The sequence below is a fragment of the Mesocricetus auratus genome, unplaced genomic scaffold, assembly GCF_017639785.1.
Source record: "Mesocricetus auratus isolate SY011 unplaced genomic scaffold, BCM_Maur_2.0 Super-Scaffold_100004, whole genome shotgun sequence".
NCBI lineage: Eukaryota > Metazoa > Chordata > Mammalia > Rodentia > Cricetidae > Mesocricetus > Mesocricetus auratus.
In genome coordinates this window covers 60,774,746-60,792,681 of record NW_024429189.1, presented here as the reverse complement: position 1 = coordinate 60,792,681, position 17,936 = coordinate 60,774,746, and the positions used below count along the sequence as shown (strand labels likewise).

General features: G+C 51.5%; 1 protein-coding gene across 3 annotated transcripts in view; it reads left to right on the top strand.

The window, feature by feature from the left end:
• Positions 1-8,378: 8,378 nt before the first annotated feature.
• Prdm11 (PR/SET domain 11) overlaps positions 8,379-17,936 on the top strand; it is an 80,725-nt gene continuing 71,167 nt past the window's right edge. The window contains exon 1 of one of the 3 annotated variants that reach the window (XM_040745891.1): positions 8,379-8,688. In XM_040745891.1, coding sequence (XP_040601825.1) covers positions 8,500-8,688 — 189 coding nt within the window. In that variant the 5' untranslated portion in view covers positions 8,379-8,499. The remainder of the gene's footprint in view (positions 8,689-17,936) is intronic. The other 2 variants (XM_040745894.1, XM_040745895.1) reach the window with 2 other exon arrangements.

Here is a 17,936-nt window from a genome sequence, read left to right as displayed (position 1 = left end):
AGGCTGGCCTTGAACTCATATAGATCCACTTGCTTCTGCCTCTTGAGTGCTGGGAATAAAGGTGTGCATCACCACACCTGTCTTAATCTTTCTGCTGCTGTGATAAAGCACCAGAACCAAAAGAAACTTGGAGAGGAAGAAATGTATTCCACCTTACAGTTCACACTGCACCAACCCAGGGAAGTCAGGGCAGGGACTCAAGGCGAGAACCTGGAGGCAGGAACGGAAGCAGAGGCCGCGAAGGGAGCACTGTTTACTGGCTTCCTCTACAAGGCTTGTTCAGCTGTCTTCTTATACCACCCAGGACCACCATGCCAGGGGTAGCACCACCCACAGAGAGATGGTTCCTTCTACATTGGTCACCAGTCACAAAAATGCACTGTAGATTTGCCAACAGGCCAATCACATAGGGGTGTTTTCTCAATGGAAAGGCCCTCTTCCAAAATGGCTCCAACTTGCGTCAAGTTGACGCAAAACTGGCCAGCACAGGGTAGGATAGAATCCAAAAGGGCTTACACATACACGGCTGGTTGATACACATGGGAGGGACACACATACATAGTGGGTTGATAATACGGGAGGGAGTGCAGGCACCAGCATGGAGGTCAGAGGACAACTTTCAGGAGTCCATTCTCACTTCCCATCTTCTTTTCTTTTAAGATGAGGGTCTTGCTGTGTAGCTCTGGCTGGGTTGGACACAGAGATCCTCTTGCCTCTGCTTGGATTAAAGACGTGCACCAGCAATACAACTCCAGCTTCCATCTTGTTGAGGCATGCTCTCTCTCTGCTGTCTGCTGTTGTGTTGCTGTAGGGAGGCTGATCTGTGAGCTTCAGGTTGCTTCACCTGTCTCCATTTTCCTTCTGGCCATAGGGTTACAGATGTAGGCCATCACATCAGCCTTGAGGGGAAGGTAGGTGGGTTCCACCAATCAAAAAGTGTTTTTACACACCAGGCCATCTCCATAGATCTTTGGTTGATTTTTGACAAAAGAAAATTAATGGGGAAATGATACCCTTTAAATACGTGTTCTAATACTTGGTTTTGGAGGGATAAACTAATACCAATTATTTGAGAAAGCCGTTTAGAATTTTTAAAAAATGAAGTTAACCATACATCTATCCATTACTGAGTAATATGAATTCTATGTAAGTCTAAATACAGTATGAGATATACATAAATACATACATACATATATACATACATGCATACATACATACATACCATGCATCAAATGCTTATAATGTCCGTTTAAAGAAGCCAGGGATTAGGCACAGCTCAAATGTTTACAAATGGCAAAATGGATTACTGAGTGTTCATACATAAATGTTATATACCAATGAAAGGAACATATCTGCTCTTCTCAGAACGGTGGCTGAGTCCACACGAAGGCAACCAGCAGAAGCAGCAAACCTAGACATTTATAGACTTTATGATTTCCTTACAGGAAGCTCAAGGTTGGCTGAAGTAGAGGCTACCCCTGGGGAACTTACGGGGTAAGGTGCAAGTCCTGAGCCTGGCACTGCTCTGTTCCCCAATTCAGTGCTGGGTACATGGAGATGTTCAGGCTCTGAGAATTGGACATTACTTTTCTAGTTAGTATAGCCTAACTTTCTGATAAGAATTAACAGAGTAGTGGGGCTTCATTTTGGCAGTCTATTGTGGACGGGGAGACTGGAGGTCAGGCACCAGCTCCCGTCCGTGGCAGTGGGAATGCGAGACATCTTGTTCACGCCTCAGCAGATCAGGAAGCTGAAGAAGTGTTCTGTGCAGTCGCCATCTTCCCTTTACTCTTTTTATTCGGTCCAGACCCCCAGATGGTGTCACCCACATTTATTAAGCCTGTCTGGACACCCAAAGGTGTGTCCCAGCATTGCCTTGAGTATGTTTTAATCCAATCAGGGTCACAAAGTTTGCCATTCATCGTTAAAAACAGCATGATCACAAAGCAAGTTGGTGACGGCAATGAGAGCACAGGTGCACATGCTCAGACTCTGCTGACACCATTACAGGGCAATGAAAAGTTCTGGAGAGAAACTTAAAGAAAATCTTAACAAAGCACAGATGGTTTCCCCAGGAATCTCATCCCTAGAAAATTCTCCCTCAAGCCAAATAAGGGTATCATCATGCCACTATTTATAACGGCAAAAATTGGCAACATCCAAACATGTCACAACATGCTGTGCGCAGAGCAGCCATTTAAAATCTTAGAGACAAAAGGTGCTGTTTTAAAAGACGTGTAAAGATGTTCACAGTGTGTTGTGAAATGGGAGGGCATGTTCAAAACGACCCAGGCCACACTGTCAGTCTGTCACCTTAGAACACTTCTACAGCAAATCACAAACAGCAGAATGTAGCACTGATGGTAAGGGCCGTTCCTCTCCAGTCACAGGGTCCTAGAGAAGGGCGGTCCCCACCCAGTCATCAGACTTGCTGGAGTGGTTTTACCCAGGGCTTGGGGCAGTACTTTCCAGCTATCACCAGTCTTGGCCTGCCCTATTTGAAGTGGTGGAGCTCCCACAGCCCGGCTGAGGGGCAGAGTAAACCCTTTCCCTCTTAAGCAGCATTTGTCAGAGTTTTAGCACAGCGACCAGGAAAGATACCAAGACAGAAATCAGTACTGGGCACCAGGACCACTGCTAGACAAGCCTGGTCATGTTTCTTAGGAACTGTTTGCTGGAATTTATGAAAGAATTGAAATCTTGGAAACATGGGCTAGAAAAGTCCTTGAATGCGGGACTTAGAGCTTAATGGGAAATTCTGGTGGGATCTTGGAATTCTGAGAGAAATGTGGAGGGTGGGGCCCAGCTTAAGAGGTTTCACAGGACAAGCCTCTGTCAAGAACTGGATGAGGGGCCATTCACATGATATTTTGTCCAAATATCTGGCTTCATTCTGTCCGTGCCCTGAAAACCCGAATGAAGTTGAATTTAAAGGTAACAGACTAACTTGTTTGGCAGAAAAATTTCAAGGCAGGAGAGTTTTCAGGCTGGTACTAGGGAAGCCACTGTAGTAGTTAAAGAGATCAGTACTATTGAAGAGAAACTTCTGACCTGCACTGGGAAAGGTATCCTGAGGGCAAAACCCTACCCCTCAGAGGTTCCCTTTTGTGAAGATCCACTGACTGGATTCCCTTCTGGAAACTAACAGCCTGCAAGTGTTTCCCTGGGATCAGCACACAGGAGTCAACTCAGCTGTGATCCAAGGCAGGCAGGCTTCATCCTAAGCCGTGTCATCCATGTAGATCTGGCTTTGCAGGTATGGGCTATGCAGGACTGAAAGGGTCATGGAGTCTTGCTTCATGTTTTCACAGAGCTGCTAAGGCCAGGCAGTGTGTCTGGGGTTAGAGTCCCAGCGAGGAGGCCAGGAGAGGCTACTATAAAGGAGAAATGGGGACCACAGGGCATTGGAGACGCCAAAACCATAGAACACACAAGGAAAACAGTGGACATGGATTGGGGCGCACCCAGGAGAGAATCTCCACATGCTGACTGAGGGCAGCATTGCTGAAGGGCTGCTGCTGTCCTAGGCTTCTGGAGCGCAGATGATTTTATTACAAGCTCCAGCTGCCAGACATGGAGCACAGGATTTGATGTATTTCCTGTTCAATTCTTGGTTTTTCTTTTGTGTGACTTTTTTTCCTTGTTTTGCCCTGGTTCTTCTATTTTGGAATGGAAAGGTGTACTCTATGTCATTGTATATTTCATGTATTTAACTTGATTTTATAGTATCACATAGTTAAGAGATTTTAAATTAAAAAATATTCATTTTATTTTATGTGTATGAATACTTGCCTGCAAATATGTATGTGCACTACATGTATGCTTGGTCCTCACAGAGGCCAGAAGAGGACACCAGAACCTCTGGAGCCACTGGACATGGATTCTGGAAACCAAGGGCAGGTACTCTACAAATGAAGCAAGCACTCTCAATTGCTCTATCCTCCTCTCCAGCCTACAGACTCTGGGCTTTTGTTTCTTCTTTTTGGCAACTTTATTTATATTCAGCAGGTTAGCTCCCATCTACACTGACTGAATGTAGCTTTTTGAACATGGAAACAGGCACACAAGTTACCAATGTGTAGAGCATATTTTCCGAGTCTTCATCTTCATTAGGTTTTGTTGTTGCTGTTTTGTACAAATGTAGAACATTCCTTATCCCTTTGGCCCATATGGCTCTATTGAGCCTGGTGTCAGTGCATATAACTGGAGTCCCCATCTTCATGGCAAATTTCTGCATTCTTTTGAGTACCCTGGGGTCAAACTTCTTGAAGCCCACTTCACGGGTGGTAATGGTGTATTTTCAGGTCACCACCTCATTGATGGCAGAACGGCACTTCTTTTTGCCATCCTTTTTGTGGGAGCCATTCTGCTAGGCCCAAGTTGGAAAAAGGGTGAGACTGAACTCTTAAAGTGTTGGAATTGTTCAACGGAGACTTTCAACATTGGGCTGGGTACTTTCCTTCCTTCCTTCTTCCTTCCTTCCTTTCTTTATTGAGACAGGGTTTTTTTAGAGCCTGTCCTGGAACTTGCTCTGTAGACCAGACTAGCCTCGAACCCACAGAGATCAGCCTGCGTCTGCCTCCTGAGTGCTGGAATTAGAGGCATGCGCCACCACAGCCTGGAGATGCATTTTGAATTATAACAATGTCATAAGACTTTGAGGACAAGGCGTAGAAGGCTATGGCTTAAAAGTGATGTGTTTGGGTAGCCAGTTGACAAGGAGCTGTAATATGTAATACGTTAAGCGTCAATTTGACAGAATCTAGACTCACATGGGAATGGGCTTCAGGCATGCTTGTGGGATATTATCTTGCTTATATTAGTTGGTGTGGGAAGACCCATCTTAATTTTTGTGAGGCCATTCCTGGACTGTATAAGACCAAGAAAGCAAGCTGGGCACTAGTGTGTATTCATGCCTCTCCCTTACTGTGGATTTAACGTGACCCACCACTTCAAGCTCCTTCTACTCTGACTTGCAGTCATAGTGAATTAGACCATACATCTCAAGCTAAAATAGGCACTTTCTTCCTTACGTTGCTTTTCAGAATATTTTCTCACAACAACAGAAAAGAAACCAAGACACTGTGGCAGCTAGGTGAGCTTGTGCAAACATAAGTCAGAGCCTGTCTGTCTCCCAGCTCTGAGGCTCAATGGTTTATGCTCTTCAAGCAAATCTAACTGGAAAAGCTGGGCTTGGACCCCACTGCTGCCTTCACCGTCTTCTCCGCTTCCCTCCCATACTGGGTCCTCTGTCCTTCCTCAGTGTCTCTGCGGTGGCTGTGTCCCCTGCAGAGGACGCTGCAATTCTGCTCTTGCAAGATTGTCTCTTCCATCTAGTACAACCCTCTGAAGTACCACTTCCTCAGAGAGGTCTTCCCGGTCTAAAGAAATTCTCCAGTGTCCTGGTCCTCCCACCCCAATCTCCCACCTGAACCCCACTGGCCCTCCTTGCTTGGCACATGGTATGAGTCCAGTGACAGTGGTTCGTCCAGAGAGATGGGGCTGTCTCCTCAGTGGCATGGACCCTTAGGGAACACCTGAGTGCTGAGTTGGGGGTGGCTGTTTGCAGTCCTGAGGAGCTAGCAGGAGAGAGATTGGCTGCTTTCAGTAAGTACAAAATAGCCCTGATGACCTGACCCTGGCCGTTTGATCTTCACCTTTGCCGGCAGCTGTGTGAGCAATCCCTTGGTCTTAAGCCAGCCTCCTTCCAAGAGAGAGATCCCTCAGCTGTTGGGCAAGAGGGCAAGACCAGAATGGAACCATGCCTGGCCAAGTAGATGGCCCATGGGATCCAGGTCACTTCAGCAACTCTTCCAAATGTGGATTCATTTGAATGATTTATTTCTTGCCATTAAGAAGGGAGACGTCTTTAATGAAAGGCAGAGAAAACAAGGTTGAGCCAGTAGGATTAGAAGTGGGAAAGCAGAAATGAGAAGAAAGCAATTGCCAATGCTGTTGGGAATGAGGACAGAATTTGGCTCTGAGCTTCCTGGCAGCCCACGTGAAAAGGGAAGCCTGATCAGTTACAGAGTTCCTCTCATTAGCAAGGAAGATGCTTGCATGTTCCTCAGGGGAGATGTAATTTGTTCCAGTTTTAGGTTTTCCAGGCAATAAATCCTGAATGAAATTTCTCCCTTGAGGTTGTTGGAGATATCGTTAATTGATGGGATAAATAATATGCTTGTCTTACCCTAGTATAGAAATGACTCTCTAGGGACCTGGGGGGTGCACCTATCACGTGGTTCAGCGGGTATGGGCTTTGCTTGGGAATCATTATCTATTTGTTACTACTGTTATTAGTGGTTTTATTTTATTATTTGTATTTACTTATTTCATTTTGAGGCAGAGTCTCTCTCTACAGCCCTGGCTGTCCTGGATGGGCATCCTTATTATTAATGGATCTCACACTGAGTTTCTCTCTGAAGAGCTCAGATCTATTTGCAAATCACATCATGACATCTTGATGGGGACATTTTTGCAAGGAGAGGTGAGCAAGAACCTGACTTCCCCTCACAAGACACTGGCGAATTCTGTGTGCAACATTTATGGAAGAAAGCAAAGGAAATCCTTGGTCACATTTTGTGAAGGAGCAACCAAGGAGGAGAGAGAAGACACTTCAATGGAGGGAGGCAGATCCGACTTGGCTCTCCCCCATTCTCTAACCAGCTGTGGGATTTCAGGCAGGGTGAACCCCTCTGAGCATATTTTCTTGTTGGTGAAAAAGACACTTGCTTTGGATGATTGAGAGGGCAAAGGGATGCCATGCACCTAATCATTTTAGTTCCTGCCCACAAGGAACTCCTCCAGGAATCCCAGTGAGCACTCTCCCACCACACTTCTGGGACTCAGACCTAACTTACCCACAGAGGGACGCTTGTGTCACTGGCCTCACCTCACCCTGACCACTTGTGTCTAGGGGTTCCCACAAACACTGTCATATGGTTCAGACCAGAGAAAACCAGTCTCCAAAGACTGCTCAACCCTCAAGAGCCTTCTGGTCTGTGGCCACACCCTTTCAATCCTCTCTCTGTCTAAGGTTCTTCATCTTACCCACTCTGCACCAAGCACTAGTCACTGCAAGCCATGTATCAAACCCGGGGCACTTCAACACCTCCAGGCATGCCATCCTCCGGAATCCTGTCACACCTTTGATGCTGCTTCAGAAGAGACAACTGGCTAATTCCTCGGCAGCTCTTTCTAGGCCTGCCCTCTGTGGTTATGGCATGAGCTTGAGGTAGGCTTACAGACCTCTGACTGGGCTGGCGCCTCACAGGAAAACACAGCTCCAGGTTTTCATCCACATTATCTCCAGAAAGCTACAGTTGTTGACTGTCGAACAGCATCTAGATGCTTCTGTAGTATTATAGCTGTTTCTGGCCTCTTTACACACATGCCCAGGGCTCACACTAGAGCTGGCAGCTGGACCTTACAGCTTCACAAGGTGAGGAAACAGGGTCAAAGCTATAGACACTCAAGGGCATACTGCAAGTGACAGATCAGGGATTCCAAGTAGCATTTGTGGTACCAAAGTCAAGAGAAACAACCTGTGATGTTCCCTCCTCTCCCACCCCCAATCACAGTTTGCAGGGGCTACACCATAGGACACCCCTCCGGGATCCCCCTGAGGTGACACTTCCTTGGGACTGTCTGGACCTTCCTGGACCATCTGGCACTGGGTAGGCCTTCCAAGACCTCTTACTGGGGTAGAATCCTTTTCGGCAACTTCCAACCTGAGCTGAACCCTCCTGTGGCCAGGGAACCTACCTCGCAAAGGCTCCCCTTGCGGGGCAGAACAGAGAAGGGGCTTCTTGGGGTATGGCTGGCCTGGTCCTCCATCTCCCCATCTACACCTTCTTCAAATATCGTTCTTGCTGAGTCCCATTTCACAGATGGAGAAAATGAGGCACCGGGCATCTTTTCCAAACCTGTTGGAGAGTAGCCAGTCCCAGTTTTCTGTTCTGTCTCTGTACTGTTCTTTGATCTGAGCAGCCTGTGAGTCTCACTCTTTAAGCCTGCAGTCCCACGGAAATAGTTACTTTTTTTTCCTCCCGTGCCCCAGGGCCCTTCTCCACGGTATTCAGTGGACTGCACACCACCCAACTTCAGTTGATACTTCCAAACTGCCAAGCACCCAAAGGGTTAAAGGGGCCTGGAAGGGAACCCAGTAAGGGTTAAAATTATAAACACATTTATCGCCCTCTGACTATTCGGTTCCAGACCGACAGCATAGAAGCTGGGCAGAGCCAGTGGGCACCCTCAGATGGGCTTGCGCAAACGCCACAACTTTCCAGCACGACCCCCCGAAAGTATCCTGGGCGCAAAGTTGGCGCAGCCCGCTCCTCCTCCGCAGCGTCGCCCTCCCCGTGGGGCGCGCGGCGGGGACGCGCGAGCTCCTGCGCGGGGCCGGCTCGGGGGACGCGGGGCTCGGCGAGGCCCGGCTCCGGCCCCCTGAATTGGGGGGTCCGCGTCTGCCCCAAACGCCGCTTTCTTCCGTTTTCCATGTCATTTCCTGTACTAATAAGATGGTGGTCAAAGCAGGGGAGGAGAGCAGCAGCGAGTCGCCGCCGTGCTGCTGCCGGCGCTGAAACTTTGCCCGGCCGGGGACCCCGCGCGCGGCTGCCCTGTCCCGCCGCGCCCCGCCGCCCCGGCCCGGGCCCGGCCCGCCGCCCCGCGTGGGAGCCCGCGAAGGTGAGTGGGCCCGGTGGCCACCGTGGCCATGAACGCGAACATGGCTTCGGAAGGCGCTGGGCGGCTCGCCAGCCGGCGCGGGAACCGCGGCGACGCGCGCACGGGGACACTGGGCAGCGGGGCGCGTGCGGGCGACGGGGCACAGGCCGGAGCACCAGGAGCGGGCGGGGCGGGCCCCAAGGTGGCCCGGGCCCGCAGGTCGCCGCCGCCGCCGCCGCCGCCCGCCGCGGGCCTCGGGCGGCCCAGCCTCCGCCTCCTTCCTCCGCGCACTCGCCCGCCTTGTTCCACTGTAGCCTTTTCCTCGGCTCCGCCGCGCGCTGACGGACGCGGCTGCCGGCCAATGGGAGCGGCTTCCCCGGCCCGGCGTTCAGAAAGAGAACGCGTAGACGGGGGCAGGGCGGGGCGAGGGCGGGATGCCGCCGCTGGCCTAGTTGCAGGGACCTGGTAGCCGGTGCACCCGGGCTAGGCTAGGGGCTTTAGGGACCGCATCCTTCTCTGTGACCCACCGCGGGCCTGGGCCGGCAGAGAGAGGGCGTGGCTTTCATCTATTTTAAGTCTCGGTTCCGGCGTGGACTCTTCGGGAAATCGTTCCTCAGTGTCGTCTCCACCCCCGCCTCCCCATTCCCGGTCCCCAAGGTACTATGTGATGCAAAAACTGCAGAAACTTGGTGGCCAATGACCTTCCTCCGTCAAGGCCAGCGTGCCCTAGGCAAGTCGCTGCAGGGACTACGGAGGAGCCTTGGGCAGTGACTGCAAAAAGTTGCTGGTGTCTTGAGCACACCAGAGTAGGAGCTCAGACCCCTAGGATGAGTTGGCGACCTAGAGGAAGAAAGCCTCCTATTTGCTTTTATTTTCCGACCATGGCTTCTTACGGAGAATGGCTGTTGTCTATAATTTAGAGGGATCTAGAAAGCACGCCCAGTCCTTTGTGCCTTGGGACCGCGAGCGGTGAAGGAAGGCTGTACATCATCTTGGGAACCCTATAAACTTTCGGAGTTTTGTCCATCCAGAAGCAGAATAATTTTCCACGAAGTGTGATGCCTGTGGCAACTTGCCCGCTTGTCCCCAGCAAAAGAAGGCTGAGACTTTGCTGAGTCTCGGTTTGGTGGTCCAGGGTGTATGGGTCAGAAGTTCGTTTGCCTCATCCTTGGGGAGTGGGGCGTGGTCTCTGCCAGGAACCTTCTGAGTCCATAGCTCAGGCCCCTTGGTTTATTTAGTTTCATGGAAAGGGCATCTTCAGGATCCTTCCCTCTGGGCTTTGGACTTTGCAGGGATACTCTTCAGGCCAGTTTTCCTTCCTGCAGTGGGTCAGGGAAGCCTGTCTGGGAGTCGGCCAGAAGAGCCTTGAGATAGGAGCAATCAAGTACTTGACCCAGTCAGGGTCTGGCTCACGGTTTCAGAAGCTAGAGCTCAGACTGGGCAATGCCGTGTGAACCATCTTCAGTATGACGAGTGCTTGCCAGACCCCAGCCTGCTCTACCCAGCTCCTAACTGGCAGTGCCCGAGGAGCAGCTGTTCTTAGGGGTACCTTCTGAGTGTCCTTCTCAGGGATGAGGGCTTCTTGTCCCAGGAGCCCTTAATCTGCCACCACAGTCATCACCTCCAACCTGAATTGTTGGGCTTTTCCAGTCCACGTGTTTTTCAGATTGGTTCTCCAAGTTGTTTGTCTACCATTTGGTTTACTCTTCACCAAGATTCAACATAGGGCTATCAGCAAGTGTGAAAAGGCAAAGACCATTGGAGGAGGAGCTGGAGGGTCAGGTCCATTTATTAAGCTGCCTCTGTGGTCTCTGAGTGGGATCCTAATCTATTCATAACCTCCCTTCATAAGCTTCCGTCACCAGGGTGTAGAATGTCACAGGTCTTTATGTGAGACATGCTGGTGTCTCTGCCTCCCTCAGCCACTTCACCAGGCCCAGGAAGCTCTCTTTAGTCAATCCATCCTGACTTCCTAACTCCCCCTCCCCTCTCCACACTGCCCAGCTTCTAGAGTCCGAGAGAATGCACCTGTTACTCTCCAGATCCCAATTGCAGTCAGGAGTGATGCAGTTAGGGTCACCTCAGGCTCTCCAGTCCCTGCTCCTGCATTTCTGATAAAGGACCAAATTGTCATTAGACCTAGAAGTCTGCCTGTAATGTGGCTCCACACCCCCTTCTCAGCCTTTTGTCCTGCCCTGTCCTTTCTGTGTCCATCCCACCCTGCCCTGGTCACCTGACCTAGGATTTATCAGTGAATGAAAGGTGGTGAGGGACAGAATGGTGCGGAAATGCCTGGTGGTCTTTATTGGTCTCCCAAAAGTATTTCCAGCGAATCCAGACATACCACAGGGTTCTGTGGTCCTCTTATGCTAGGATGAGGCCATGTGACTAGCTGTGAGTTGAGACCCACAGAGATGTGTTACTTGAGGTTCAAAGCATTTAACTATCAATGGCAGACTCTCCTAGTTCCTTATTCTTGGTGGTGTGGCATCTGATAGCAGGATGGGAGCTTCTTCTGGGTCACTCTGTGACTCCATAACCATGCAGTACACGTGAGAGACGGATCTTTGTTGTTTTTAAACCACCAAGGCCCCGACTTGCTTATTTTTTATTACAGGATCTTTGGATCTCCAGGAAGCCTTTATGAGTTAGGTTAAACCTTGGGTTACAGGTGCTTCTGGTCTTATCCTCTTCTCCTTGGATTCCTCTTTCTGTAGCAACTCTCCACATCCTGGCATCCTTAACTGGTGGTGGTATTACACCATCACCAGGCCACAGGCCCTGTTTGTGTCTGAGAGCTGGGGTGCCTTCTGTGAGTCCTTGACCCTGACTGGGAGTCACCATGGGCAGAGGCCGAGGACAGGCACTATGCTCCAAGCCTCCCTGAGCTGCAGTCCCAGCTGGAAGATTTCAGACACCGCATTAGGTAACTTGTGGAGGGTAAATGCGAAGCTCTTGGTCTTTGCAGATGTCTGGGTCCAGCAGTGCTGAGCTTCAGAGAACTGTGCTAGGCAATTCCAGGAGAGTAAGGGCATAAGATTGGAGACCCCAAGGTCTCCGCTGATGTAAGGGGATAATCCAGTCCAAGAGCAGATGGATGGGTGGAGACCCAGGATGCTAAAGGTTGTGGAGAGGATGGTTGACAGCAGCTAGTGTTTCCTGAGGGCTTATCCCTATCAGACACTATCTAAGCAGCCCCATCCGGTACAGGTCAGTTTTTCATTATGATAATGAAACACCCTAGGCTATATACTGTCTGAGAAAAGGACATTCATTTAGCCAACAGTTGTGGAATCTGAAGGTCCAAACAGCATGGCTCCAGCTCTAGAGAGGGTCCCCTTGACAGTGTCTCTGTGGTGGATGACACCGTGGAAGGGGCATGTGACAGGTGAGCTCACATGGTAAGACAGAAAGTCTGGAAGGACTTTCTTCAGAGACCTCATCAGGGTTCCTTTTGGGACAGGACCCACAGCGACCCAGGGACCTCCTAGTAAGCCCCGTGTTTTCAAGTGCTACCACCTCTGGGCTGTCCCAGGGTCTTCACATGAACCACTAGGGATACACTCGAGAGCTGGTCCCTCCATACCACGTTCCTGGTCTGGAGACAGGTGTTTCCTAGATGGGGAAATCAAGGCTCTGAGAGGTGGGGTGAGGGATGTAGAGCTAATGGCATGATCAGAATCTGAAGGTGGCAGTCCGATATCACCTTCTGAGAGTGGCCCTGGGACCTCCTTGAGTAGGATGGGCAGGGTGTAGAGGGAGAGAGAGGAGAGGAGAGACGTGGATGTGGAGAAGGAGCCTGTGCCAGCCTCTGAGAGGCAAGGGTGTCCTGGTGGCCGGTGACACCAGGTGTGTGGGCGTGAGAGGGTGGAAGAAGCGTAATAGAGCAAGCTTTGTGCAAGTATCACGTGGGGTCCGATGGACCCCTCTGGACACCCCTCTAATTTCGAGATTTGAGCAGAGGAGTGCCTGGCCCAGGAGTACCTGGGAGTGGGGCTTGAGGACTTGTTCTGAAGCTGCCTGGTAGTCTCCACCTCTCACTGGAGCCTGCAAGTCCTTGGAGGCTCCAGAGCCCCATGTTCTCAGAGTGGGGCCTGGGAGGGGCTTCTTGGCAGCTGGCCCAGGGGACATGCTGGAAAAACAAGCCCTGCAGAAAGCTAGCAGGGAGGGAAGGAGAGAGAAGGAGAGAGAGAGAGAGAGAGAGAGAGAGAGAGAGAGAGAGAGAGAGAGAGAGAGAGAGAGAGAGAGAGAGGAAAGAAAAATGTGTGCTGTTATTTTTAAAAAGTCCATTTCCTATTGCAGATTTATATCAGCTGGTACTGTGAGGGCCAGAGGGCCGGTGTCACACATACAGTGTACCTACACTGGTGGCGTCCCCCCCAGAGGATTGCAGGAGGGGAAGCCGGGGACCTGGGACTGGGTGTCATCCTGCCCTTCACTCCCTCATCAAGCTCATATATTCTTGCTGCCAGGCTTGGGCCACACAGCCCTTGCCTTCCACAGGCCAGCACAGAGCTAGGAACCAGAAAATGTCATAGAGTACGGTAGATGGGCAAAGGGATAGCTGTGGAGTCCCAGTCAGGGCATAGTCTCCTCAAAGGAGAAAGCCTTCATGCCGGACTTTGAAGAATGGGCAGGATGTGGAGAGGGAGAGAGAGAGACAGAGACAGAGACAGAGAGAGAGACAGACAGAGACAGAGAGACAGAGAGAGAGACAGACAGAGACAGAGAGAGGGGGGAGTGAGTGAGTGAGGGGGGGAGGGAGGGAGGGAGAGAGAAAGAGAGAGGGGGAGGGAGGGAGAGAGAGGAGAGGCATCGGTGTCTGTGTGTCTGTGGACAGCCTAGGAGAGAGTGGGTCAGTGGTTGGTGAGTGTGTGGGTGCCAGAGTGTGGAATGAATGTCACAGCAGTGTCTTCATCCTGCCCTGGGACAGAGCCTCCATCTCCCTGGAGTACTGCACTCCACTTAGCTCTACTGTGCCTTCATCTCCATCACCAGGACTGCCAAGGCGTTGCCTTCTGGGGCACTTTCCTGTTGAGAGTTGTCGCCTGCACAGCTCCCTGTGTCAGCCTCCTGCTTTCTGTCCTCATAACACATCTTATGCTTTGCTTACCTGTTTTGTTGATTCCTCCCTCTCTGTTAGTTCTTAGAGAGCTGGAATTCCTGGCACTTGGTTCACTCCTGTGAGAGGGGTATAGGCTTTAGTGACTGTGGCCTGAATGGTGTGCTGTGTGAAATTGTGAATGAATGGAGTGTTCACTCCCTGCGAGGCGCTTCCTCTGTGTGGCCCCTCATCTTTGTTTCCCCAGTCTATAGTTTGGGACACTGAGGATCAGAAGGGGAGAGGGCATCGTGATTGGTAAGCTGTGAAGCTGGGATTTGAAGCTGGTCCCTATGTGCTCCTGTCTAACCCTGACCCCAGTCTCCAGCTGGGTTGGAAGAGTTGTGCTGGCTGAAGAGGAGTTTGCACACCGGTGGGCTGCAGGGAGTCCCAGAGGGTGTTTGTAAGACACAGTGACTGGATCCTTGGTCCAGAATGCAGGATAGAAGGATTGCAGAGGTGACCGAAGAGGAGGGTGAAGCTAGCAAGATGGTTACAGGCTCAGGTGAAGGCTCAGCTCAAGCAGGCAGAGAACCCTAGTATACATAGTCTGGCTTGGGAGCACCTGGATCCAGGCCCTTGCAGGGAGAGGGAAGCAGGGAAGATACCACTTTGTTAGGGTTGGTGCTGTGCCTTGCAGAGGACATGGGTCTCAGGTCTTGCTGCTTGGCAGTAGGGATGTCTTGACAGGAGGAGGACACTCCTCCCAGGCTGGCTGTTCCCTGAATGTAGAGTAGGGGTGATAACAGTGCCCAGCTCAGGACTGTACAGACAGCTCCCACAAGCTCTGGGCACCAGTGCCTGGTGTCAGGTTAATTTGGAGCTACCTTCCTGGACATAGAGCTACTGTGTATCGGAAGAGCATGTCCTGGGTGTGGAGCTAATCTTGTATCCCTTACTGAGGACAAGGTTCCCAAGAAAAGATGGGCCAAGGCCACTGTGTTGCCTGTGACCTGGCCACACCGTCAGGCACTCATTCCATACCCTGACTGCTGCTGTTTGAGGCCATTGAGCTGTCTGTCTTCAGTGTCTTCTTCTGGGCCCGAGATGAGGATATCAATCCTGTCTCACGTTCTGAAGAAGAAAACCTTTCCATCTATGCTGTCAGGGACCACTTTCTGTCTTATTTACTAATTCCTAGCTGGGTTCTCGTGCTTTAAAATGGATTTGACTGGTAAGGTTTTGGATTTGATTGGTTGGGTCTTGGCTGTTTCCAGGCCCTTCCTCACCCTGGGAACTTCAGAGTCAGAACATGGAGTCACATTTGGCTAGACCAAGAGTCCCAGATGAAGAGATGATGGGGGAGGGGACCACACTGGCATAGTACCTCCTGGCATCAGCCTCACAGCAGAGTGGCTGTGGAGGCGGGTTCTGTCTTTTCTGTGAGACACACCTGCACCTCTAGAGCTTTCTATGGCTTGTGGAACTTTCACTACCCTCTGACACAGAAGAAAGCTCTATATCGCTCCGCCCCCGCCCTCCCCATTTTACCTTCCCTCAAAGCCTTCGTCCAAATTCCCAAGGCAGGCAGGCAGGCCAGCTCACAGGAGACCTCACTGTGCCATCGCAGGAACTGAGGCTCAGACACCAAAAGTGACTTATGGGAAGAAGTCATGTGCTTGTGGCCAGACTCCAAATCCCACCTTCCCCTGTGCCCCAGGATCCCCCTGGATATATTCGTAGTAAGCAGTGTCCATACTTGGAGAAGGGTTGGAGGTAAACACACAGTGAGAGGCTACGGGGGTGGGAGTAGACCTTGGGCTATGGTTTGATTTAAGCCTGAGCTGAGCTGGTGTGGGCCTCACTGAGAAAGTGAATGAGGGGCCACCCTACAATGTCAGAGCCCACAGACTGTCGTCTCCTGTTTTCCCAAACCTTTCCTGAGGAGAAAGAATGAGGGCCGGGAAAGGGTCCCACTGCCAGCTTCCCTGGGTGACGGAGTACCTGGCTTGGGATACAAGAGAGGTAGGAACAGTGGCCGAGCAGACCCTCAGTTGCTGCAGGGAGAAGGCTCGTTATGAGAGAGCTCGCCATGAGTGCAGCACATGGGGACACGTGCAGGGGACCCAACCTTGTCGTGGCCTGAGGTAGGTGAGACTCTTGAGGGTGGAGAACTGTTGGTGGGACCTGGATCAAACCGCACAGCCCCAGTACAGTCAGGGTGACTTACCCTGTATGTGTCCAAGTGTATCATGTGCAGGCCAGCTGGGTTCCAGAAGGCAAGTCAGTGTAGCCAGAGAGCTCGGTATCTGCAGAAGACTCAGTGTCCGAGCGAGCGGCCGTGGGGAGGAGAGAGAAGCCCCTTGCCTTGGGAAGGGGAATAGGAGGGTGCCAAAGAGACCAGCTGGAACAGGACTTAGCCCAAGAAATGGTGGGTGTCCTGTAAGCCCCAGTATCAGCCATGCCTGCAGGAGGCACTTTTGTATACGCAGTCCTGCTAACTTCAGCTGCCCCGTGACGCTTTGTTATTGGATCCAGTTTGTAAAGGTGAAGTGACGTACCCAAGGTCACACAGCTGGGAAGGGATGAACCAAGATCACTTACTCTGTGGTACTGCTGGTGGGGGCCTGGGCTGCGGGGTCTTTGCTCTGGGCAACCGGCGGCGTCCTCGTGTCTCCCCTGGGCTGCTGGGTAGTGCAGTGAAACCATAGGACACGAAGAGCCATGGCTCAGGCCAGTCTGGGAAATGGGGCTCTTGACACAAGTGCTGCTGTATTGTGGGGTGTTTGGATCTTCCCACCCAGTGTTTTGTCATCAGGTGTTTGAGCAGTACTCCTTTGGGGTCTGGAAGTGCAAACGCTGCTGGATCTCCTTGGAATGCTAGGCTAACAGCAGCCTGGCCAGTGTTGTCCAGTGCATGCTGGGTGGACCTCTGGCCTAGGTGAGCAGCTGTGAGTTATTGTTCTGTTACAAGTTTGTAGGGAGAGCGCTACAGACTTGGAGAAGAAAATTGAGAAACTCTTACTGTAGCATGTGGTCCCCAAGCCATGTCCATTGTAGTTTACAAACAAAACTGTGCGCCACTGTTTGGAAGCTGAAACAAAAAGTCTCTTTATCACAGATAGTTTGAGCAGCTCTGGCTCCCATCCTGACTATGAGTGAAAGGCAGGAAGTATGAGGATTGGCCTTGGGCAGTGGGGAAGGGAGTAAGGGTTCACTTCCCAGAGGCAGGGGAGCAGCTGGACATGCCCCCCCAAAAACCAACCCAGCAGAAGTGTGTCAGGTGGAGGGAGGGAAGGGCATTTGGGCACTGAGAACTACGTATGCAAGGGTGAACAGTGGGAGGGCCTGTGCTTCATTGAGTGACAGGTGGTCTTGGAATTTGGGAGAACCATAGACTTAAAGGAGTTACCCTGGAGGTCCTGGGGAGCTCTTGATAGTTCTTTAGGAGAGGTGAGATCCAGTCAGCTTTTAGATTGAGAACTTCCGCCCCTGTGGTGGGAGGCTTGGAATGGAGATACGGTCATGGTATTTTAAAGAGGAACAAGATCTTCCTGGTGCACATTCCTTCTCTTCCCTTGTCAGGGAGTTTGTCCTTGGGTCCAGGGGGGTTGCCAGGGAGGAGCTCTGCCCATTCTATGAGGCAGTCCTGGCTGGTGAGCCAGCAGACCACTACCTTCCTAGACTGCCCTGGTCATGGCTGATATCTGTAGTAGGTGCTGGCTGTGGGTGAAGCTTCCTCCCCCCCCCCCCCCCCACTTCTAACACCAGAGCTGCAGGAGTGTGTCCTGGAGAGCTGCCAGTGGGGTGTCCATATTCCTTGGGGCTCACTGGGGCCATGTGCAAGGAGGAGGGAAGTTAGGGCTTCTTGTAGGGGCTGGAGTCACCAGGGCTTGTGGCCTGTCCTCTGGAGACCTGGTGTCTGGGGGTAAGAAGGGACAGTGACCTGAAGTTGCTTCCCATGTGGCTCCTCTAATGGCCAGGTCTGGGACCTGCATTCCTGCCACACCTGCAAGCCTGAGCCAGTGCAGGGGAGCATTGCATAGTGTTTAGAAGTTACTCCCTCAGCTCTTGCCCAGCCTCTTTTCTGACTTGAGGGACCCACCTTGTCCTTGGGTTTCTGGGAACAACCCAAGGTGTGCCTGGGCCTGCATGTGGCCACAAGCCCAGGAGGGGGCTGCCCAGGAGGGAGCTGTGTGAGCACCCCTCCCAGGAGCACCAGCCTCAC